The following is a 24,790-nucleotide window of genomic DNA, read 5'->3' on the forward strand; positions in this document are numbered from 1 at the left end:
CTTCATTGTCATCTCTCAGACGTCAAGCATTTTGGCCAGCTAACCACATCCCGAAATGAATCAGCCCACTGGACACTGAACATGATCTTCAAGTCTCTACAAACGATCTCCTTGAGACATTTGAATCATTTGACCGTGCCGTGACGCGGCAACATGGTATACTCAAGCAGGTTCACGAGGATGATAAGGTACAGTATCAATTTTGCTTCCGTCATAGTCTCTTTCGCATTGTACGTGGTAGAGTCTCAAGTTATGCGCTTGGAAAGGTTCTCAATATGAAGAATGAAGTTCTTGGCCCGACAAAGAAGCCATTTAACCCAGAGTGTTCTGGAATCACGAAATGGACCATTGGCATTCCTTATATTCATATAATCAAGCACTGTATCAAGAGTGAGGAGCCACTGCAGCTACATCATTTCCACCAGCACTGGCGGTTATAAGCTTCCGAAGAGTTGCTTTCAACTGATCCCCGTACAATAGTGCTCAACCCAGCGGTGGTCCAAGGTCATGGTCGCCCCAGAGGCTTAATCAACCGTCCAGCAGCCTCTCAGGTTATATCAACACAGGATTCTTCAACACAGAGAGAGCTATCAGCATTTGAGCATGTCATTGCGCAGGAGAATCTTTAATACTGGAAGTCGAGGACACAGGGGCAGGGGTCGTGGAGGACGAGGAGGATATTCAAGTCAAGCTAGGGCAGAAACCAATGTGGCCAACAGTCAGACTTCTAGTAGAGGAATGGTCTCGCAGGATGCAACTGCAACAGCTTCGCAAATTGCCTCAGAGGAGCCAGTCAGACGGAGCCAGCGACGTGGACGTGGCCAGCCAGCGCGGTGGCTTGGCGACAAGAATGAATTGCCAGGATATTAGGGCTTAGAGATATGCCAAGTAACGGCAGTGTATTATTAGAATCATTGAAATAGCAGTGGGGGATAAATCATGAATCAAAACAAAATATCAACATGGCCTGTCAGGTCTGTCGCGCGCGCAAGACCAAGTGCGACAATCGCAAACCAAGGTGCTCGTATTGTCTGAGCGTTGGAGTTGTCTGCAACCAGACTCCAAGCGACCTGTCTAGCTTTGACCCGGCAAATCTGAGAATCCTTGAGCGACTTTATGTGCTGGAGACGCTAGTACGTCAAAATCTACCACCGCAACAAGATCAAACCGAAAATTCCCAGTTGCAGAAGCAAAGCGCCCCGAGGCCCCTCGGGACTTGCACCAAAATGGCGACGTAACATCTGAATGGCAACCTACTTTGTTTGTCTTGTCATCTACGTTCAGTACTTTCCCTCTTGGCGGACCACCAGAGCAGTTGCTACGGTTGCCGGTTTTTTCAAGGTGACAGCTGGAGTATTACGTGGTCGACGAGTATGCTATTCCAAGTCCTTCTACAGGGATTCAACAACGACGGCTTCTCGGCTCGCTGGATAAAAGCATTCTTACCGACGAGTTGTTTTCTGGCAACCTCGAGGGTCAGTAAATGACTTGCTAGACCGTTTCTTCTAGTTCGTGCACTGCAAAAACCCTATCTTGAAAGAGGGACCCACGCGTTGTCTTGTCTTGTGTGTTTCTCTTGAAGGTGTAGACGCCTTTACATGATGTGTACTTTCAAGCCATTCATCGCTTGGAGATTCTTTTCGCAAGCGTTAGCAAGTTGTCGGCAGTTTACGTTCCTCCGGCAAATATATGATGGTGATGAGAAGCTCACAATCAGTACTCCGGGCGATGATCAATTCGCAACTGAGCAAGACTCACAAAAGCAAGCTGTTTATTGGAAATCTGAGCGGGAACTGCGCGGCTGCTTCTTTCTACCAGACTTCCCATCCGTTGGGGATACTGCACATCTATATCCTCCCATTTTTCCAATGCCGCCGCCAACCGTTCCGGATAGCCAGCCCGTCGAAGGACGAGAGCATGCATCATGGTTATCCCTGCGGCGGCTCGTGAGCAGCGTGTCTGGAGAGATGCTATCCTTCTATCGTACTAGAGCAGACTATGCTGCATTCCTGGCTCGCTTGGTCATCATGATGCCGGAGTATGAAGAAAAAGGGCATCAGTAGGCTGCAAGCTTGCCTGTTGAACTATCCTTGGAGGTGTCCACTGAATACGGCGACATACGCCGCTTTGTTCTCCGTGGACATTACGTCGATTATTGCGAGCTTATTTGCTGGCCATTCCTTGTTAGTCTTCTTAGTTCTTACTCGTCTAGTTCATTCTGCTATTCACAGCAGATGCTACAACACCAAGTTATTTCACCAGCTGAACACGGGGGGAACTCTTCTGAGATTCCTTTAACCGGCTGCCCCATGCCTGATACCAGAACGAGTAGCCACTGTGCATCCGCCTCACCTCCAACGGATTCATCTCTTTTGCGGTCTGTGAGTGGCTTTGCAGCACAATGCCTCGAGTTGCATGTGGAACGAATACGGGTCAACAAGCCAGGATTTCATCACCAACATCATGGTACGTTTTTCTTTATATGGGCTTGTACTCGAAGCGCTTTAGTACTAGTGGCTTCAGCCTTGGAAGGGTTGGAAATGCCAACCGGATGGCGAGAGTCTGCAGAGTGCGTTCTGGGATTGCTTGTAATCTGGGAGGTGGAGATGCCTCGCCTGACTTGTTGGCGGAATACTCTGGCTTCAACTCTTTCTGAACTACCAAATTGATGCTGATTCTGGGTCGCCCAGAATCATTGTTCGTCGATAGAATGTCTGAGAATTGGAAATTTTTGCCATTTATGGAAATATCTTCGGCCTCAAGAGCATCTGGCGGATGTGGTTTATGATTCATGACGTTCAAACCAGAGCTTATGCTTGTGTGAACGTAAGCCCGTCGGGCGACAACTTTATACCTGTCGTCAGCCTACACCCCAAGGAAGTCATGTCAGCAAGTTCAATTTCTGTGGTCGGCGCAGCCTACCGATATTCCAGGATATCTCGGAATTTCCGATGGCGGCTCACCATGTGCAGTGTTTCTTAAACATCCTTGGGAGCCTATTGCCACCAGCTTCGTCAATCCCTGGGCTTGTCAACGCTGCCCGTCTTTGGAAGCTGAATGCCGTTCTCTTCTCTCCACGAATGCTACCAATTGTCATTTGGGACGACCCCTTGATCCCAGATTTCTGCATCCTAATTCGACCGGCAGTGCATTGCGCTGCAGCACGTATCTTACCCCATCATATTCTGGTAGAAGTATACCGGCAGTGAATGGATAGGCCAAGAATCTAATTGCTTTCTTAAGGGCCGCTGTCGTGTGTTCGTACTACTACCTCATAGCGGCGCTCAGGTGCCTGAAACTCGAACCATAACCGTAGCCTGCATCCCATTGCTCATCGTCCATTTGACCGTCCACGACCGCGTGACCGTGGACCTTCTTAAATTCAATACAATTCATCGGACCTGGATTTGTAATAGTTGTAAGCACAGAGTACCGCCGGAGGATATCCAAACGCAATCGGCTTTGCCCTTCTGTTCATCTATCCTGTGTGTAGCTGCTGGCCCAATCTTGGCCGCGTCTCCTCAGGTATCAATAATTTATTTACCGTAAGGTGAAGATCTATAAACGACGATTGCCGAGAATCCTTACTCTCTTATTTGGATTGATCGAAGCAACGTATCGGAAAGTTGTCCTCAATTCACCTTACGCATCCAGTGCAAAAGGATACATGATTTCTCCTTACAGAATGCATAACTAGGGTAGAGTCTATTTAATAGTAATTGACACAATGTCGCACCGACCCAGCATCATCCCACTCGAGTTCTTCCCGGTGTGTAAACGGGTGTGAAATATTTCACCTTTGTCGCAAGAGAGAATGAAAAATCCCTCGTACCTGTGGCTGCTTACAGTGATGGACTGGGACAGAAGTTTATCTTGAACCCCCCTGGCTTTAAGAGTTCGAAAACGTGATCAGGATCGTACTTGTCCGCTACCCTCCTCAAGAAATTGACGCTCTTTTCGCCGTAGCTGCCGATTACATCTTGAAACGGGCCGGCATAATTGGCGAAAAGAAATTGATGATAAAGTCCGCGGGCTTGTGCTTCCTTCTTAATGGTGCTTAGGACAAGTTGCTGCAAAGTGATTAGCTCATGGTCGCGTTCCGGAGAAGCAGTGCTGAATCCAAGCATGATTGCTATAAGATGCTCGTCGCTCTTCTTGAGCCCGTACATGTTGTCTTCTGGATTCGATGCACGAGGGAGAGCATGGAATTCGAGACAGCCTGCCGAGTGCTCCGAAATTTTCGCAGCGTGCTGAACGTAAGTGTCATATATAAATTCCAGCAGTTTCTGATCCAGCTTTACCGTGATGGTGGCAACGGCATGGCGATATCCATTTCCTTCCTGGAGATCCGCGATGTCCGCAGCAAGGTCAGTATAGTCGGCGATACCAAGTGACGAGTCGACTGCTGGAACCTGGCGGAGTCGGTCGAACATTGGGAGGTCCTTTTTAGGCTCCGTGTAGACAATGTATTGGCGCACAACCACTTCTCCACCAAGAGCATCGAAAATGATGATAGTGTGCCCTTTTGGGTCGACATCAAGTCTCGGTATGAAGTCAGCATACGCTTCAATAGCATCCTTAGCATGGGCGCTGGCAATCGTCGTGCGCCCACCCCACATCCCAGAATAGGGACGAATGTCAACTTCATAGGCAGTGATGATGCCGAAGTTTCCACCTCCGCCACGCAGAGCTCGAAAGAGGTCCGGCTCGTTGTCTCGACTGGCTCTGACAATGTTCCCAGAGCTAAGGACGACCTCGAACGACTGAACTTGGTCTATTCCCCACCCGTGTTCGGCAGCGTAAAACGAGATGCCTCCTGTGCATAGAATATCATCTGTGAGTATGGCGTGTCCAGAAAAATATATATATATATATTCAAGGTACCATACCGCCAACTAAAAACCCTCCAACGCCCACATCGGCCGACCTCCCACCGACTGCGATAAATCCTTCTTTCTGAAGTGTGGTGTATACAGCTCTCCAAGTGTTGCCTGTACCAATCCAGGCAGTTTTCTTGTTCGTGTTGATGGTGATACGGTTCAGCTTAACCAGATCTAGCTGGATACCCCCATTGATGCATGATGCTCCAGTAATATGGGCATGACCGCCACTCTTGACGCCAAGAGGGCATTCAGCCTCGGCACATAGAGTGACCGCACGCGCAAGCTGTGCAGGTGAATGGGGCTGGAAAAAACACCGAGGCTTGATTTCTTTCTGGAGCCCCGACCAGTAGGAATTTTGGGAAGCCTGAAAGGAGGGATGGTCTGGTTGGAAAACTTGATTGGGGTATAGCCGAGCAAGCTCAGAAACCTTACGCACGAAATTAGTAAACATGATGCTCGTGAGTAGGGGGTTAAAATTACCACTTGATCCAACCGCGAAGTTGACATATTGGGAATCGTATGTATAGTGTGGGGTCTTCCAGGTTACCAAAAGCAGTCTCAACCTATCTCCAATGACAGACGGAAGAGGCAGCTACAGAAATAAGGACCAGCTGCGATTTATAGTTTCTGACCTACATGCTATTTACTGCGTAGTTCGGAGCCACCGTTGTTCGGAATTTCCGGATATCAGCTAATTAGATACGTATTTGGTAGGTATTCAGCCCACTGGAGAGTCTATGATTTCGTCGAGCATGGTGGCAGATTTGAAATGCCCAAAAGGACCATTCTTCTACCATCCTGCCCACCTTTTCCAGCAGCCTCCGTGGGGGACATCATATTATTCATATTTTCTTGTGCTTGAAGCAGGAAAACTGACACTGTTGTGTGTGTGTCTCTAGGAACCTAGGTTCCTGTTGGATTGTATGTAACAATCTCTAGCAGTTTATCTCAACGTATCAAATTATGTATGCACAAGTATGGAATCCTTGATCCCCTTGTTGTCCTTCTTCTTGTTGTCTCTAAGTACAGTTCAGGTGGAAGATATCTTTTTTACCCCCTATTCGGTGGATCAGTGTGTGGCTCGCTATTATTGGCTGACAAATCCCTTCTGTCTGATTGGTTGAATCAGCTTAGCTAATCCAACAGTTCCTAGGAGCGGAGATATCTAGCTACCAGCGCGCTAACTACATCCGGTAGGCGGTGCTGACTATCTAAGGGCAGAATCCCAACATATTTCCCTGCGAATGCCCTAATATGATGCTCCATTACCCACCTTTTGTTCGGACAGTTGTGTGATAGAATCTTTTATTCCCATGAAAGTCGAGAAGCTGTCGGAGGGGCCTGCGCTAGAGGTTCTGAGTAGATGCTCTGAAGATACCAGACGCCGCGTCACCTCGGAAGCTCGAGCTGCGCAAGAACCCCAGGATTTAACAGAGATACAGAGGAAATAAACGTTCGAGTGGGTCTTCCAGTCTGGGAAACGGTCAAAACTGTTTCACAAAGTGGCGTTAGTACGTTCAGAATTTTCCTTCGCTCCAGCTGAGATCGAGGTAATGATACAGCACGCTCTCTCGCCTGACTTTTACCTAATTGAGAACCGCTGGGTCCTCCTGAATGCATAGTTGTATGAGTTCCGCTATGATTTTGTTCATAAGAACAGCAAAAGTGAGACGAAGCGGGGCTTAGTTAAAAGTGCGAAAATTGCACGGCAAAACACAGAAACGCATATCCCCCGAATAATCCAATTTACCAGGGGGAGTTATGATACTTCTTCTTTTTTGCTGCAAACACTTAATTCAATTTAACAGAATATTTTATGAACGGTCAAAATCCAAGCCTCTCGTTGGCTAGATCAAATTCTTCTGTCATGTCAGAGCCTAGCCTTTCAGGTTGACAGGCAGCCGTGTGCCTTGGTACGTTTTTATGTCGTCAAAATTCAATGTAAATACCACTTTCGAAGGGCTGGCCACTGTCAGCCGGCGTTGGCCGGCCTTAAATCTCACTTCTAAGCACCCAAATCTCGATCAATTACTGATCAGTAGATTGTTAAGTAGGATTCGATTTTAAAGGATTTGCTTTCATATGTTACGTGAAGACTACAAGAGACAAGTTCTTTCCTGAATAACCGTCATCAACAGGTAACTAGTCAAAACCGGAGAGACGAATCATCTACTTTGTGCGTCACCGTTCAGTAAAGTTGCCAATCTAGGTCCCAGATCTTGCATTAAGTGAGGGTCGCCGCGAGGTCTAGCAGATACAAGGACGTAATACCACGAGCAACTGCAAGGCTATTTGGTCTGCATTCTAGATATAACATGACTATTTGAAGTCCCAGCCACGCAAATATCCATGTCTGTTCACACTCCCCTCGTTGGTGTCATCTATCGTCTCTTCCCCTAAGCGACTGCCGCCGACATCTGATGTTCACGACGGAAGAAACGAGTTTTTTCTTTCCTGCCGAATAGACCCAAGAGATTGATGGGAAGGGCTACTAGAGCAATAGCCAACACTGCTTGGGCAATAAGCGATGCTTTCATCTCCCCAGGAGGGTTGCCATTGGGATTGGCACCAGCGTTAAGACCGTAAGTTATCGGAACCGAAATGAGATTGCCCACGCACCAGACAAATGTTGCGCAGAACTCTTCAGGGACAGGATAAAGGAGCTCGGCCAGGAGTTCCAGGGCGACTGAAACAAAAATCGATGAGAAGACACCCATCAGCGTGCCTACGGTGAATGCGAATGCCCGACTCTGCACTTGAGGGATCCATATGAAGACAACGTAGCCAACTGTCACCCCGGACGCGGTAACCTTTGCAACGGGGACGTGTAGTTTCCACTTGTCGATTAATGGTGCCAGGAAGAGAGCGATACTAACGCCAACACCTGTGAACAGCCCAGCGGTAAGTCCAACATCGGTGGCCGGAAAACCATAGGGTGTCAGATAAAGAAAGAGCAAAGTTGACCATGTGTTGAAGATGCCCAGGGAAATGATGAAAGTTATCGCCAAGAGCCAGAATTCGAGTGATTTCGACAAAAGTTTGATAGATTCTCTGCGAGAAAGCCTTTGAGCATTCGAGGGTTCTTGAACGTTATATAACGCAGGCGTGGGCGGCTCCGCTGGCACAAAGATGGCTAGAGCAGAAGTCACTGTGCTGATTATGCTAACGATGAGGACAGCCCGAGGAAGAGAATCCACCGTTGGCGTCATGTAGGGTGTTGCGATTGATCCTAGCATAGATCCAACTGTAGTTGCGAGGGAACCAATAGTCGTAGGCAGAACCCTCTGATCAGGACCGAACCACATGTTCGAATAGGACATGGGCAGAGGGACAATGAAGAGTTGAGATACTCCAAGCAACGCCTGTCCGGCCATGGCAAGAGGATATGACGAGATAACTACTCCTCCGTAGCGCAGCCAGTTTCCAGCCACGGTACCGCTGATAGCCACGAGCAGACTTTTCTTGATCCCGTATCGATTGATAAACCAGCCGGAAAAGAAAAACGGTGCAAAGGCCAATGAATAGATATTGGAGAACCAATTTATGGCCGTGGCGTCGACACCGAAGCGTTCCTGGGCCAGATCGTTGACCATAGCAAAGGACAGCCAGGCCCATGCCAGCACCGCGTTGCTGAGAAATATAGACGCCAGCCCATAGAAGCGACGCTTATACAACCTCGGCGGTGAACCCACAACCTCTCCCAACGAGGTGGTAACGACCGCCTCAAGGTCCGGCATAGCCTTCCTGTCTACCGGATTGGTGTCTTCCATATCGTCTTCCATATCGTGCATATTTGAGGGAGGCGTTAGGTTCAGAAAATGCAAATTCGTGGACTAAGATACGAGCAGGATGACTTGATGAAGATATGTGACATCAGCGAGGATGAGACTTCTTTATAGCTCTGTTTCGGTTGATTATTTGAACCAAAAGTGGGAAATGGGGGGAGGAAGAGGGTTCCTGGAATCACAATGAAACTTAAAGGCCTACACTCGGGCTGTGAGGTCCATCGTGATACGGTGGCAAGTTTCCCCAAGTCTGATTTGACTTTAGCAGCAAGCTGTGAGGCTATTGGTCCGACGCAATGGAAGCCGAACTTTCTCCCTGGAGATTCCGAGAAACCAGCCACCCTCCTTGCTTATCAGAAGCTGCTTTGCCATGATGTTTTCTAGCATCGTTGGGTCATAGTACAACAGCCTTCCTCTGGGTCCGAAGTCGTCTATCTGCGTGGGTTGCTGATGTTTGGCCATGAGGCGATAAGCTCTCCGTAATGTTTAATCGAAGAGCAACAGGAAAGATAGCAGAAGCCCCACGATTGGCCATGATAAACGAAAAGTTGCAGCGGACCATAGGTGGAAAAGAAAGAAAAAGGACAGACGAGGCCTCCAAATGGGGAACGGAGAAGCGCAGCAAACGTTCGGAATTAGGACGTGCAACATGCAGGCAGCTACACATCAGGCATCCCACAGAGTCTAACGACAACTTTTGGGAGTCATCCATTATCATTCGTCTATCGCAGCTTATGCTCGCATCCAAACGCCAAAATGGCCTAGGCTATATTGCTAGTGACCTACTCGCGATCTTTGAAATTCGAAGAGGCTAGACTGTCCATGATCAATGTATACTCCTGTGTCCCATACTATTTTGATTGGATTCTCTGTTGAATATCATGCAGAAGTGGCCGGTAAACTTCTGTCAGAGTTTGCCGTGTAAAACTGTTCTTTGTTGAAATATACGTGCCCCTTCGCAATTCTCGCTCAATCCGGGGTCTGTTTAACACTGAGGTAAACTCAGCGCACGTATATCCTCCGTGAACTCAAGCTTTCTTTCGGCGGCTTCGTCTTCCGTAAACCAGTCTACTTCAGAATCTTACCAATTGTAGAGGCGTATATTTCTATCCTTCTTTGTTACAATCACTAGCAAGATCAAAACACGATTCTTGAGCCTTTTTCACGATGATGTTAACAGTCTCGGACTCTTAGCGTCTGGTTTCGCAGATCTGACAGAGCAACCGCTTTTACGCTCGTGCTAATATCTGCCTATTGGGCCATACGAGAAGCCTCCAGACTCAGTCGGGTCTCCACGCTTGAGCCTTGCCGATATAGATCCGACAAGGGGTAAAAGACCTATCGGTCAAGCCCCGGAAACTCCGAAGTAACTCGGATCGAGATCTAGGCCGAGGTTCAAACAGGAAGTCTACAATATAATAGACAAAATCAGCCATAGAGATGCCAATATCTACGCCTTTTTCTCATCAATTTTGACCCAGCCCTTGCGTTATGACTGTCGCCGACTATCTGGCTGCCCAGCTGGCCGAGTCGCATCGTGCCTACATTGAGCGCAATCCCAAATCTCGAATTGCCTATGAGAACTCCTTCGCATATCTGCCCGGGGGCAATACTAGGACAGTCATCCATGCCGATCCTTTCCCGCTTACTTTTGCGTCGGGGGAAGGGAGCACGTTGACTTCGGTCGACGGGCATAAATATGTCGACCTCTTGGGCGAATTCAGCGCGGGTATCTTTGGCCACTCAAATCCCCGTATCGCAAATGCTATTACGGATGCGATGACTCGAGGGTGGAATTACGGAGGCACTTGCACCTATGAGAAAGAGCTGGCAAGCAAAGTGTGCGAAAGATTTGGTCCGAGTGGCCTGCAGCTTGTCCGCTTCACCAATTCCGGCACCGAGGCGAATACAATGGCCATTGCCACTGCGCAGAATGTCACTGGGAAGAAAAAGATTCTCGTGTTCAGTTCGGGTTATCACGGTGGAACTTTAGTGTTCCCCCTCGCTGTGATGAAAGGCGAGACGGTAGCCCCGATGAACCTTCCTCACGACTTTGTGTACGCACCATACAATAATATCAGCGAAACCCGGGAGATATTGGACCACTTACCCCAAGATAGCCTAGCAGCTATTCTGGTAGAGCCCATTCAGGGTTCCGGGGGCTGCCGACCTGCTGACAGAAGATTCCTCAATTTCCTTCGGACAGAAGCAGACGAGCGCAAGGCATTGCTTATCATGGATGAGGTTATGGCTTCTCGTCTCGGATATTCCGGCTATTCTGCTGAAATGAATATCCGCGCTGATATCATGACGCTCGGAAAGTACCTCGGTGGCGGGATGACGATTGGTGCATTTGGAGGAAGAAGGGACATCATGGAACTATTCGACCCAACGAAATCCAAATTGTTTCACCCGGGCACCTACAACAACAACGTTTTCTCCATGGCAGCTGGCATCACCGGACTTGACATTTACGACGCATCGGAAGTGGACAGATTGAACAATCTGGGAGAAAAATTGAAGACAGACATTCAAGCGATTTTGATGAACCACGGTCTCTACCCAGATAGCTACCGGAGTCCCGCTGCCGGGCTTATGGAGATCGACAGCCTACTAACGGGAACAGAGGGATACATTGATGATCATTCTGACAAACTGATTCAGCTACCATCAATGTTTGTGACCGGGCGTGGGAGTATGCTGAACATCCGATTTTCGGGTCCAGCGGCATCACAATGGCAGGCCCTGTTCTACCATCACATGCTCGAGCGGAATATCAACATCGCAGTTCGCGGATATACACCTCTTCATCTCCAGGTCTCCGCCTCTGACTGCAAAGCATACGTCGAGTCAATCGAGGCGTTTGTGATCAAGCACAAGGCTATGTTGACCAGTTGAGAATACAACTTGATGGATGGACGCTTCCCAGCATTGCGTTTGGCCCTGTCTTCTCCCTTTTCCACCCTTCAGATATTTGTTCGGTCTTTCTTTTCTATTTGTTCAGTAATCCAGCCGTTCTTGTAACTGTTAGGCGAGTTTCGATACTACAAATTCAGGCCTCGATTGGATCTGGGTCCTTCGCGTCCACTTGGAGTATATAGAGGTCTATCTACTGGCCATCGGGAGTGATGTTTTCACTCTACTTAGTTTTAGCAATGTCTGAGCCTAATGAGTTAGACTTAAGGACCTTTTTCGATCGCCCTTAACTAGGTTGAAAGCCGCATTCATCAAAATTGTACACACGACGCGTAGGAGTATCCGGGCGAGGGCGAGGGTGTTCGGAGGCAATGACTGGAGATTCCGCGTGGCAGTGCCTTCGGTGTGTTTGCTTTGCTTGAGCTGTTTGGCTCTCTTTGCTGCGTTTGCATCACTTCCCTTGGGTAACGGGTTAATGTCTGTTGGTTTAGCTAGAAGTGCGAAACCATAACGGAGCGGGGCCCCCAGTTTTCTTAACCAATAGAAATACTTTAAAATATCGTTATAGAGCGTAGTGTCTACTATCCCCTACTCTGGGAGCTAGTGTACCCACTTATTTCCGAAATAGTCCTTAGTATGTTTTTTTGATGAATATCTAGTCTCTTATTGGTTGTATGAGCGGTGGGGGCCGCTGGGAAAGGAATCCCTGGCTCCCATTGGTCTAATTAACGGCAGAGCCCTAGGGTCAAAAAACGGCAGAATATCGCGGGCACAGAACCCCCCTTTTACAGTCAAATACATTCACTTTGGCGCCGTATAAAAGCGTTAAAAAGACATGAAAACAGCACCTGCAAATAACGATATAGAAATACATTCAGCTGGCTCCAATTCATAACAGAAGTTCAGGTTGATGATTCAGAGACCCACCAATAAAATCCGGATGGTTTATTCCACCAACCCCACCATTAGAAAGTCTGGTGACAATATCCTCGCCCAAAATTCATTTCTGTAAAAGCATTCTATTGAGCGCGTCGTGATGTCCATTTCAATACTACCATATCTTCATCACAACACCACTTGAGTCATCAACATCTAAAGAAAGTTCACTTTTGAACTTCGTCCAGGTTCAACATATGCCACCACCTGAGGTAAAGTAAATCCGAATCCATTCTTTGTTTCATCTCTTCTGATTTCAAAACAAAGGCTGAGCAGACTGCCTCCGGTGACTACGAATACATCGAATACCACGTTTTCAAGGCGGTCGCTTATGATAGATACATGTCATGGAAAGAGAGCAAGAACGGGCAAATACGCCTCGGCAACACCACTCTTGACGATTTGCGACAGCCCAAAGAAGATACAGAAGACATACTCGTTCCTGCTTTCACGAACGTTCTGGTAGCAGATACAAATTTCAAACTAGTACGCAAGGACAAAATGGCACCGCCAAAGACCTAGGTGGACTGCGCCTCCAAACTCATCATGTGTTTCCCTGTCGTGAAATCTATTGCCAGAAACAAATCATGCCCGTCCAAGCCTATAGTGCCTCTTAACCCTGTGTCTCTTCCACTCAATTTGGTTTTCATCATAGCCCGGAAAAGGTAATGACCTATGGCATCGATCAACTCGAACGATCCGTTTTTGCCATCTAGAATTATCTTGCCAGTCGATATACTTATTGAGACCTGCAGTACACAGTCCTCATCAGGCGTTGCTGGCATATGCAGTTGCACAACTGGATCACCCAATGATATTGACCTACTCTTGATCACATCTTCATAGAGACGTCTTCCAAGGATATCTTTGAAGGCGGGTACCTTAGTAATCTTAGCAAGAACTATTTTGTAGAATGTTTCTTGGTAGTATGATAGCGGTATAGTAGAGATTGGTTGTCTGTGAAGGTTATCGGTTTCGGGGGCATGCATGGCTCGGGCGGAAACATCAACAATTGACATGTCGCGAGAGGTTTTAGGCTTTTTTGCGTCATAGCATCTGTTTGATGCATTCGAACAGTTTTCATCGTCTCCGCGCTTGCGCTTCCGGTCACTAATCTCGCCAGTGGTTTCGCCAGCGGTTGTCTTCAAGTTTTCGAGATCCCTCAAAAGCAAGCAACATGATGACTTCCAAAGTTTTCGATACTCTAGTGATGATATACTCTCCGCTGCGAAATGAAATGCGCCCTCTGTAAATCATAAGCCACTCATCATAGGACAGGAATAAAAAGCATTCATACCAAGCGTAGCTATCACCCTTTGCTCTTCCGAGCCTAAGTCTTTGCAATATCTTTGCCAATCAATGTAGAGATCAGATTTATATTTTTGACAGACAAGATTGACAAGTTGATCGAGGTTAGCGGCTTGAAGTTGAGGCACTGTGGTGTGAAATGCTAGAGGAATAAACTGTTCAAATGGAATATCCTTGAAAATGCTGTTTCTGTTGGTAGCAAGATAACGACAAGTTGGACCTCTATTTTTAGGCCGTCGATCTATTTGTTCTTGGATGTTCATTATTTAGGAGCAGAAGAATCTCAGACAAGAATTTGTGGGGTAGAAAAAGTCTGCTGTCAAGTGCTATGCTAGTCGTCTAGTGCTATGCTAGTCGTCTAGTGCAGTGGTGAGTGAGCTGAAGGGACCACGCTAAGCTGCTTTTGAAGACAAGCTCAAGTGGTACCCACTTTTTGTGGGGCTTTATATTACAGTAAAACCGGTCTACCCCACCCTATTCGGACTGCCTAACATTTAGTGGAATTTCACTTCATCTAATTGGCTACTCCTACAAAGTGCGGAGTACGGAGTGAGAACCATTTCTCAGCCAATAAAAAGATAAACGGAGCCGCCCCTAGCGTATCGACTTGAATTACAAACTTAGCCGGTTTCCGAGAATTAATTATGTCTGGCACGTTTTTCATAGAACAGAAAAAAGGTTAATCATTTTGGCACGAGAAGACCTCATAGAGCTATCGCACCAGCTGGAAGTCGAAGAAAGCTCTGAATTTTGTAAGGATTTAGTTCAATGCTGCTTGTTCTAGAATTTCTCGTCATCCGGAGGGTAGGATATGGGCCTGCATTCAAGATGGAGGATGATGAAATCTATTCCTGGCACGGATGACTGGTACAAAAAACTACTGCAGGCGACTTTATTTGTTGCACTGAACATTAGATAGCCTTGTATTAGTTTGCCCCTGAGGTTCACATAGATAAAGCAAGTTCACTCCTGTAGCGGCTCGAAAATCAATTGACTTCTTCATCTCTCATTATGGATATATCTGAATTGCTCAATCCCTCGCCGACCTCGTCTGTTGCCTACGCACCAGAAGTAGTCAATCATCAGCGACCGGTTGTATATGATCCTCAACCTGTTGTCAAAGAGTTGTCTCCAAATACAGACCAACAAAAGGTTGGCTCACATAGTAAGTAATATCTAACTGAATACTGTGCGGGTTTCCGCTTATTTTAAGACAGGGATGGCTCGTCAATATTCAGAAGAAAACTTATTGTTTCTTTGGTACCATTTTATTGATCTCAAAATGACATGGGAAGAATGTCTTGAGGCTTTCAAAAACAGGTTTCCAGAGGAATCTCTAACCACGGGTTCAATAAAACGACTTTTTTACCGCTACTTCGAAAGCAAATTCCCGGATAAAAAGCGCAGACGGAATCTACAAAAAATGGCCCCATCTGTCTTCGAAGTCTGCGAGAGACATTATCCCTGGATGCCATCGTCCAAACCGAAAGTTACCAATATAGCAGAGTCACCCAATCCGCGACCTACCTCCTCCGCATTCGAAAAGTCACCTCCAATCATAGACCTGGAAAAGGATGATGCGCTTAGTAAGTGATTCTAAGAACTATCATAGATTTCTACTTAGTCTATGACAGAGTTGTCTGATTGTGAACGAGCAGCTCCGCAGGGCTCGCACCTTGCTGGTAGTTTACCAGGAAAAAGTCACCGATCCGAAGAGTTGTACTTTCTTTGGTATAATATTGTTGATCTCAACAAGGAATGGGATGAATGTATCATGGACTTCAATAAAAGATTTCCATGGTGCCAATCTCTTTCAAAACACCAAATACAAAATCGTCTTTACAGCTTTCTGACCTCCAAGTTCCCCGATCGCCCACGGTATCGATTGAGCAAGGCCCCATTCTTCTCTGCCGTCTGTGAGGAAAAATATTCTTGGATGTAGAGGCAGAGGCCCTTTATATAGGAATATTACTCCTGTTTTATTTGTGTAAGTCTGCGTGTTCAATCAATCACTTCTCTTTGACAGGGTCAGTAGTCTTATTCTTTCTAGTACTATGTATTACTTCATCTGAGGGAACCACCTTGAAGTTATTTCTCTAAATCTCTTCCCGGCTGCGGTACCCTATAGCAGCGTCTACATGCTAGTAAAGATCCATCTGAGGAGCGGCAACAGCGCGAACGAATTTTTCATGCAAGTCATCAGTGAATCTTGAAGGGGAAAGCGAGGATCAGCGACGTGCTAGTGTTTCTTCAATTCATGGGTTTCAACGGTATTCGCCCGTCTGAGTAGCAAGTAGCGACCACTTCAAGCTGCTAAATTCGGATGTATATAGGAACTACCCAAAACAGATATATCTCTATTTCCTCCGGTCTTCATCCAGGAATAATGTTTCGTACAGATTTCAAAGACAGATGGAACCTGGTTTTCTCCATACTCACCGCCCTTGAGCACCTTTGCCTTGAAGGTGTAGAGCGCTTTTTGTAATGGGAGTTTATGACAGTTATAAGCTGGGAATATAGTTTCAAAGTCCTTGAAAATGCTTGTCCAACCTAATTTGAGATCGATACGGCAATACCAAAGAAACAGTAAAATTTCGTTTGTGAAGAAGGGCTTCCTACCACGCGTAGATGTCCCTGTCATAGACTAAGTAAAAATCCATGACATTTTGGGGGCTTGCTTACCAAGTAGATCATCCTTTATTAGGTCTATAACTTTCGATCTTGGGTCCATCATCCAGGAATAACGTCGATCACAGATATCAAAGACAGATGGAGCGTCTCTTTCTATTTTTTTCCCTTTGTATGGCTTTCTAGGGGCTTTGTAGTCCAAGTAGCGATAAAAAGCGTTTTTTATTGAATGTTTCCTTGGATGTCTCTTTGGAAATTATTCAATGAAAGCGTTACGGCAATCCTTCCATGTCTTTTTGAGATCAATAAATTGATACCAAAGAAACAGTAACTCTTGTTCTGAGTAGGTTGATCGTGGAAAAAAGCCTACTTCATCTTTCTGTTCATCCCTTTTTCAATAGTCTCCAGAGTCTTGGACCGTAATTCTTGATTGAACGTCCCTGTCTTAGATTAAGTGGAAACTAGGTAATGTATTGTTAGATATTACTTACTAAGTATGTCAGCCTTTTCTAGGTCTGTAATTGGAGGCGACCTTTTGATAACTGGCGGAGGATCATATACAACCGGTCGCTGATGATTGACTACTTCTGGTGCGTAGGCAACAGACCAGGTCGGCGAGGGATTGAGAAACTCAGATATATCCATAATGAGAGATGAAGATGTCAATTGACTCTTGAGCTACCAGCACGAGCGAACATGCTTTATTTAAGTGGACCTCAGGGGCAAACTAATACAAGGCTATGTTCAGCAGAGAACAGCGTAACGAGTAAAGTCACCCGCAGCCATACTAGGCATAATTAGCAATTCTAACTGGATACTTTCAAAAACCAGGCTGAGTTTGTAATTCGAGATTGCATTAGTTGATATACTACGGAGTACTGATTAGCGGAACCTTGCCATCAACAGTGGCTGCATAAGCGAGTCATGACTTGTCTACATAGTAGGCCCTAGTGGTCTCCACCGCCGCCTCGATAGCGCAACTAGGGTGTCATTCAACTTTGACAATACCGCCAAGATTGCATACATGACTGTAATTTATCAGCCAATAAAATAAGATATTAGTGTCGCGTCGACAGACCCACTTGACATGACAAATCCCCAAGCGCAAGGCCAAAACATCTCGACTAATCGTATCAAGACACCTGCGCAGTGCGCACTCTGCCGGACGCTAATCGCTGCACTGAACGGATTCTCTTCCTCATTCCTTTTATAGGCTAATGCACTCTAGAGGCCACTAGAAATGTATGCCATAATTATTTGCCAGTCAAGCTAAACCCCCATCCCAGTGACATGAAATACCCTGTGAGATTAAACGCCCATATAGAAGGTCTGATTGCACGAGGACTCAGATATATCGTTCTACACATAATCTATTCCTCCTGAGAAGGTTTTGGCGAAAGTGAACGTGTCGACTGCAATGAATGCGTCTCGATTGTATTTGTGCCACTGAACGAGAAATAAGATTGCTCAGTGATAGATGCGATTGACTCGGTACTCGATATTTCACAAACTGTGCTGAAGCTCGTATTTACGGCACTGGATCTAATATCATTCTGAGTAACTTTCTCGTTTGCTCGTCTTATTGCTTCATCTCTTTGCTCCTTTGCCCAGTCCCTGCCATTCTGATACCAGGTCGCACCTTCCTGGAATGTGCGAGGATTGTCTGTCATAGAAAAGGATCATAATTGTGTCATATAGTACTCTGTCTGATCTGATGTAGTTGATTTTGAAGGATAACTGGTGAACATCTTCAAAGTGCCATCATGGTATATGGAAGAGATTGTATAAGCATTGTTATCAAATTCAGGTTCATCTTTGCCATATTCTTGAAGCGAATGCATTCTCCTTGCTCCTAATGCACCATCATAGGAGGCCTGCCTTTTAGCTACTGATGCTGACCCATCAGGACCTTTCGCTGCCAGGAAGAAATTTGGTGCTATAGGTAGATCATGCTGCGTGGATAGCACAATTTGGTCTTCAAGTTCACTACGTATTCTGCGGTTGAGTTGCTCTGGACGTGCTCCATAATAACGATCAGGGTTTCCTAGTACCAATGTTCCATCTATAAGATGATTGAGATTTCTGAAGGGGATACCACCTGCAATGCATCTAGCATCTCCATTGTCGCCCTCTATCATAGAAATCACAGATTCGGTGATTTGCTTTTCTTTAAAAGCATGAGCATCAGCTCGAACGAACTTCTCATGCATTTCCTCCATAAAATTAGAAGGAGAAAGTGAGGATCAGTGACGTGACAATCTTTCTTTGATGTCACCCCAATTCATAGGTTTGGATGGTATTCGCCCATCTGGATATTTGTACGTGGGAGGATAGATACCGTGGTCGATGAGGTGCTGCTGAAAGTGACGGTCGTGCGGTCCGCTGCTTTTGGTCGTCGATAGTTTGGTGCTACGCGAGGCACTCGAACCTCGTAAAGCACTTCTGGAGGCTCTCAAGCTGTGTTTCTGGACTCGGTGCTTTGATCAATCAGAACTCATTTTAGGTTCAGGATACTGCAAAAAATCAGCTATTCAGTTTAGACTACAGGAACTTCGTGAAAGCCTTACGCCTCTCAATTCCAATAAATCTAGGCCACCGTCGTTCGCAACCTTTTGAATGTTCCGTAGTAGGCCCCGGGTGACGGGCCTGAGAAACTGACGTTTTGGGGAAACGTTTGCTGGAGCTTGTTTGTTCCTTCGATCGAGCTCCCGAAGTGCGTTATGTGTCAACCAAATTTCTAACAGATTATCCCAAAACGCTGCAGGGAGCTGGGACCCGCTGGGATGCTTGACTTTTCGCTTTTTGCGAGTCTGGTTAGGTGATGCGTCGGCGGATAGTTGCTGTGAAAGTGGTCGTTTGCGAGAACGTATTGATCGCTCTGTATGCATTGGGTGATATTAATCACATAAATTAGCGAGACTGATTCTCTTCAGTGGTTTGAATGTCGTGCAAGCTGGCTCATTTTATGCTGACAACTGTGGTGTTCTGGTTTAAGTGGTAATATGAAGTTCACTGGGCAGTGCTTGGCGGGCGGCAGATGATTCATTAGTTCAGCAAGCGACAACCAATCGCCAAATTTAGTTTTCTCTTTGTGAAACTTCTTGCTGTTTGAGACATCATCGTTATCGACTCAATTCAGTCAATTCAGTCAATTCAGTCCATAAGCAGTAACCTATGGAATTTAAAAAGAATGTCCGATTCTGCAGATTCCTAAGCTCCGCTACTATTCATAGAATGACGACTTTAACTTAAACGCCGCACAAGATGATTCGCCAGACAAGGGTTCCCGCTTCGCATCACCAAGACCACCAATCAGAGGGATCCAAGCTAAATTGGCATTGCGACATGCTTTCGAGTTCGATATTTCCATTCTCAGTTCATCAGACGTCAAGCAACCTTGAGTGGTAATGCTGTATCTGCTTGTGTGAGAGCTAGCCTCCTTATTCTTGCTCAGGTTCTAATGCTAGCCACCAACATCGCGATTCTCATCCCGATGAATGGATATTTTCCCCGCTTCAACCTAGATGTATTATCATATAACTGATAGAAGATGTTACTAAATTGTCACATGCTAAGTATAGTTAACCGAGGAAGCTGTTTTCAGTGATTAGAAATATACGATATGGCCTGAAAAAGCCAATCTTACTGTGATGGACTGATTTAAGTGGCGTGGACTGGAGATTTTACCAGTACATACTTCATTCTTGTGCCTAGATGCTTGCATACTCTGCATTTCCTTATCAGCTAGAATACAATAATATGCATATACTATACATGTGCTGAAAGTTGAACACTAGGCTACCCCTACACCTTAAATCGCCTGTTGTCTAGCTGAATGTTGCAGGAATATGGTGGTGCCAAATTAATCCACATCTTGTAAGTCTTGGTCTTCGGGCGCGGGCGAGGGTGTTCTGGCAGCAATGATGAGAGGATGGTTTCCGAGCAATAATTTAGCAGCCGATCGTCTTTGGGTATAAGATAGATTGATGTGCTCTTCACGGACCAACTGCGCGGTTACCACAGCTGCTGGAGGTCCTGCTGAAACTTCGCGCAGAGCTTGCGGACATTCTTTCCTAGTGAGCGTCGTTTGCTTTGGTAAGGCGTTATACTCATCCATCCAGTCACTGAGAGTACAAGAGAATGACCTGGAATACTGGTGACTAGGCCCTAATACTTTGCTGTGCAGGTGACAGCATTTATCCATTAAACTCAAGGCATCCTGTAGCTTGCCCTGGAATTTCCAAGTAAAGGCAAGGTTCGCCATGCTGATTAGAGTATCGGGATGCTCAGCTCCTAGCACTGTCTTCCTTGTCTCCATTACTTGCACATCCAGCTTCTCAGCTTCATTCCATCGACCCTGATTCCAGTAGGTTGATGCTAGGTTCGCCATACTGGTTAGAGTATTGGGATGCTCAGCTCCTAGCACTGTCTTCCTTGTCTCCATTACTTGTACAAACAGCTTCTCGGCTTCATTCCATCGACCCTGGTTCCGGTAGGTTGATGCTAGGTTCGCCATACTAGTTAGAGTATCGGGATGCTCAGCTCCTAGCACTGTCTTCCTTGTCTCCATTACTTGCACCTCCAGCTTCTCAGCTTCATTCCATCGACCCTGGTTCCAGTAGGTTGATGCTAGGTTCGCCATGCTAGTTAGAGTGTCAGGATGCTCAGTTCCTAGCACTGTCTTTCTTGTCTCTATTGCTTGTACAAACAGCTTCTCGGCTTCATTCCATCGACCCTGATTCCAGTAGGTTGATGCTAGGTTCGCCATGCTGGTCAAAGTGGAGGGATGCTCAGCTCCTAGCACTGTCTTCCTTGTCTCCATTACTTGTACAAACAGCTTCTCGGCTTCATTCCATCGACCCTGGTTCCGGTAGGTTGATGCTAGGTTCGCTATGCTGGTTAAAGTGGAGGGATGCTCAGTTCCTAGCACTGTCTTCCTTATCTCCATTACTTGCACATCCAGCTTCTCGGCTTCGTTCCATCGGCCCTGATTCCGGTAGGTTGATGCTAGGTTCGCTATGCTAGTTAGAGTGTCAGGATGCTCAGTTCCTAGCACTGTCTTGGATGTCTCCATTACTTGCACCTCCAGCTTTTCAGCTTCGTTCCATCGACCCTGATTCCAGTAGGTTGATGCCAGGTTCGCCATGCTTCTCAGAGTGGAGGAATGTTCTGAGCCAGCTTTGTCCTGATTGATCCTCGTCAGCTTCTTGTAAAGTATCTCTGCTTCTTGGTATCTTCCATCACTGGCAAGGCAACCTGCAATCTTTTCAGTCAACCCAAGGTAATTGTCCCCTTGTACAACAAATTCATTTTCATGCACAATTGCTAATGCATGAGGAAGGTATTCCCTCCAAAGTCCTCGATTGGTGTAGTGATTATCTGGAAACACATTCTGCATATGTTCAGCCACCCGTTGGATCCAGTGGCTAAAAGATGAATTCTTTCTAAGCCAGTTTCGCGTCGCAATATGCACAAGTCTGTGCATACCTAAACCTGTGCCTTGGCTATAAATAAACGAGTATGCATTTAAAAGGCCTAGAGCCTCAATTTTCTGTTTCCTGGATGTTGGCTGAGGAAGGAGGATTTCGGGAATATTTCGTGGATTGATACAAGCCATGAAAAATAAATAGTCTGCCGCTAATTGATCTTGATGCTGAATCTGTTCCAATGATATCAACCAGGTAGTGATCACAGGGTTTTGGATATCCTTATAACGTCCTGGATCCTTGAAGTCTTCGCTCAGGAGTTCCACAGCATCTTGTTCCTGCTCTTGGAGAAGTACAAGGTAGGTCGATAACTTGATACCGTTTTCGATAATATATGCTGATGCCTGCACAATCGCCAATGGGAGAAAGGCTAATTGTTCAAGGAGAGTAGTTGTTGTGGTAGTATCTCTAAGCAAGTCCTCGCGTGCTAATGTTTTCTCTAGGATTTTGAGTGCAGTTTCTTTGTCCACGTCTGGGATTGGAAAAACTTCAAAGGGCGCCAGCTTCATGGCGAGCTTTCGGTTTCGGGTAGTGAACAGAATACAACCTTGTTCACTCTCAGGGAGAAAATCTTCGAGAGGTGGAGCTGTATGACTAGGTGCGAACCACATCTCTGCATCATCTGCATTATCAAAAATCAGAAGCCACTTGCCTGCACGCTCAGAGCTGAGGTATATCTTAACCTGCTCTTTAACCTCTGCCATATTCAAATTATGAAGGCCGAGTTTTTGTGCAATATGTAGGAACATCTGTTCAATCATTGCACGGCTGGTGCAGGGGATCCAGAAGACTGAGCACTCCTTATCTCGGTCCCGTATACGGTATGCTAGCTCAAGGGCCACTTGGGTCTTCCCAACCCCTCCTAAGCCGGTGATTGCGATCCTCCTGGGCCTATCTTGCGCCATGATTAATTCTTCTAGTTTCACAATTTCCTCCTGACGACCGACAAATTTTAAATTTCTTGCAAGCGAGACTATCCAGTGCTGAATTTTACTGCTTGTAACCAGGTCAATATCAGAACGGTTATTAGGAATACCTAATAACAGCAATTTCGTATAAGCAGCTGCAGTTAAAGCTGCATATCCTTGCCACTGTTTCTGCTTATGAGAGTCGCAATAGTCACATATCCCTCGAATTGCCAGCGTCGGAAGCTCGTCCATAAGTCCTGCTGCCTCCATCTCAAAGCAGAGAATCCCATGTTGTTGTGCTAGACGATCTCGTATCTCTGAGTCTTTCATCACCTGATCTCCTGATGCAATCAACCCGTAGTGAATATAAGGTGTCCTGGTAGCACGAGGTTGTCGTTTGACTAATTTGTCTTTATCACACTTTCCACAGGTGTCTTCTTTGTCGGCATGATGATAGGATGAATGGAAAAGAAAGTCCATATGCTGTTCCGGGGGCGCAAATCTGTCTTTCATCTCAGGATTTCGCTCGAGGACTTTCCACACTATTTTTGAAACATCTTCCTGGTCTCCAGTCATGATTTTTGCCTGCAATTGACTTATATGAGTCAAAAGAGCCTGTGGTGGTTTGTTTAATGTGCCTGTTGGCTCGAATTGTCCACCTTGAACTGCCTTGCCATAGTCATATTGTATCACCCCGCTGTACTTTCCAACCGGTTTGCTGACTACTATATCGCCTAGTCGAATGTCATTGTTTTCGCCTGGAACTCCGCCTCCAATTCCCACCATCAGTCCATATTGAAGACTAGGAAAGGTGGAATGCATGCGAGATACCACGGCCGCGGCAGACACTGTACCGTATACACCAGCTGGTAGGCAGGCAATGACAATATAGTGACCATTTAGCTCGCCAAGCTCGTAGGCATTCGAATCGGTGGAGGGTTTCGGCAGGGGACTGTGAGTTTTGTCCAGCATGACGCGGGCCGCTGCTGCCTCCAGCGGCAAGGCGCATATCCAGGCGACTTTGTAGCTATTGTGCGTCAAAGACATTATTATAGGTCAAAGCAGGGAACTGGATAAACAGGTCAAGTCACTCAAGTGCCGATGTCCATTATCGATGTCTCGATCATACAAGATTAACTGTGAACCATTTCTATGATGCCAGGAGAATGCAAAGCACTGTTCACTAGGCTGAGAGGGAGGGGTTACAGCTTCGTGCTACTGCAAGGCTGACAACTTGACGCACGGTCGCATAGTCCTGGCATCTGCATGAAATCAACTGAATCCATCTCGAATTAACTCATCAATCATATCAGGTATTACTATTCCTTCCAACCGAGCATGGTGATGTTGGCCATGATCGCCTACGAGCCACGAAAATCGAAGGTTCCGGTCTCGAAGACGCAAAGGTTTCGGTTATCACTCCTATCTGGAGGAGTTTGAAGAGACAAGGCGGCGCCTGTCTAGTTTGCTTAGGCATCCCTCTGTCTCTTTGTGGATGGTTTGTCTCGTTTGAACATGTCAGAAAGTTCCATATTCACGATACAGAAGACACCTCTTGGTTTTGTATATTCCAGTCCAATATCACTCGTAATTACTAAAGCTTGCACCAATTTTACAAATACCTGTGTCGTCCAGAAAGCACGGGTCTAAATCAATGTGAATTACGATCAGAGTGATCGGGCATGTTGAATTCTGAGATGGAACCAAGTCTAAGATAAAAGTACAAGGAATCTCTTCCATTCTGACGAAGCTATGTTCCCTCGGCCTTCCCGTTCAGCCGTTGTGCTCTTGTGAGTCGTCGTAATGATTCCTTTCTACCTAGTATAACCAGGGTCTCCGGAATACCAGGACCAGAAGCACCTCCGAGAAGAATCCAGCGAAGATAATGATAAAGCTCTTTCTTGATTGAAGACTTTGCTTGGTATAGAATCAAGATTGGC

The 24,790-nt window shown here is 46.3% G+C and overlaps 7 protein-coding genes across 7 annotated transcripts, besides 1 other annotated feature; 2 read left to right on the plus strand and 5 right to left on the minus strand.

The window, feature by feature from the left end:
• Window positions 1–3,842: 3,842 nt before the first annotated feature.
• On the minus strand, window positions 3,843–5,334 carry TSTA_012380 (uncharacterized protein; the record flags this gene model as incomplete). The annotated part of the gene is made up of 2 exons (XM_002483318.1): window positions 3,843–4,816; window positions 4,890–5,334. 2 exons carry the CDS (start codon window positions 5,332–5,334, stop codon window positions 3,843–3,845), a joined length of 1,419 nt encoding a protein of 472 aa, XP_002483363.1.
• Window positions 4,856–4,876: a sequence feature (AT_rich).
• A 1,773-nt stretch (window positions 5,335–7,107) lies between the features above and the next one.
• TSTA_012390 (uncharacterized protein) lies at window positions 7,108–8,674 on the minus strand (the record flags this gene model as incomplete). The annotated part of the gene is made up of 2 exons (XM_002483319.1): window positions 7,108–7,180; window positions 7,299–8,674. 2 exons carry the CDS (start codon window positions 8,672–8,674, stop codon window positions 7,108–7,110), a joined length of 1,449 nt encoding a protein of 482 aa, XP_002483364.1.
• A 1,485-nt stretch (window positions 8,675–10,159) lies between these two features.
• Window positions 10,160–11,566, plus strand: TSTA_012400 (acetylornithine aminotransferase, putative; the record flags this gene model as incomplete). The annotated part of the gene is made up of 2 exons (XM_002483320.1): window positions 10,160–11,363; window positions 11,394–11,566. 2 exons carry the CDS (start codon window positions 10,160–10,162, stop codon window positions 11,564–11,566), a joined length of 1,377 nt encoding a protein of 458 aa, XP_002483365.1.
• A 1,219-nt stretch (window positions 11,567–12,785) lies between these two features.
• TSTA_012410 (uncharacterized protein) lies at window positions 12,786–14,092 on the minus strand (the record flags this gene model as incomplete). The annotated part of the gene is made up of 2 exons (XM_002483321.1): window positions 12,786–13,766; window positions 13,818–14,092. Coding segments are annotated over 2 exons (1,003 nt in total), but the record flags the coding sequence as incomplete, so codon positions are not given.
• A 747-nt stretch (window positions 14,093–14,839) lies between these two features.
• TSTA_012420 (uncharacterized protein) lies at window positions 14,840–15,422 on the plus strand (the record flags this gene model as incomplete). The annotated part of the gene is made up of 2 exons (XM_002483322.1): window positions 14,840–14,993; window positions 15,046–15,422. 2 exons carry the CDS (start codon window positions 14,840–14,842, stop codon window positions 15,420–15,422), a joined length of 531 nt encoding a protein of 176 aa, XP_002483367.1.
• A 2,309-nt stretch (window positions 15,423–17,731) lies between these two features.
• TSTA_012430 (uncharacterized protein) lies at window positions 17,732–18,666 on the minus strand (the record flags this gene model as incomplete). Its single annotated transcript, XM_002483323.1, has 2 exons — window positions 17,732–18,119; window positions 18,195–18,666. 2 exons carry the CDS (start codon window positions 18,664–18,666, stop codon window positions 17,827–17,829), a joined length of 765 nt encoding a protein of 254 aa, XP_002483368.1. The 3' UTR covers window positions 17,732–17,826.
• Window positions 18,667–20,318: 1,652 nt separating this feature from the next.
• Window positions 20,319–23,897, minus strand: TSTA_012440 (kinesin, putative; the record flags this gene model as incomplete). Its single annotated transcript, XM_002483324.1, has 1 exon — window positions 20,319–23,897. The coding sequence occupies one exon, from the start codon at window positions 23,895–23,897 to the stop codon at window positions 20,319–20,321; it is 3,579 nt and encodes a 1,192-aa protein (XP_002483369.1).
• Between the last annotated feature and the right edge of the window lie 893 nt (window positions 23,898–24,790).

The sequence above is a fragment of the Talaromyces stipitatus genome, genomic scaffold (genome assembly GCF_000003125.1).
Source record: "Talaromyces stipitatus ATCC 10500 scf_1105507295549 genomic scaffold, whole genome shotgun sequence".
Taxonomy (NCBI): domain Eukaryota; kingdom Fungi; phylum Ascomycota; class Eurotiomycetes; order Eurotiales; family Trichocomaceae; genus Talaromyces; species Talaromyces stipitatus.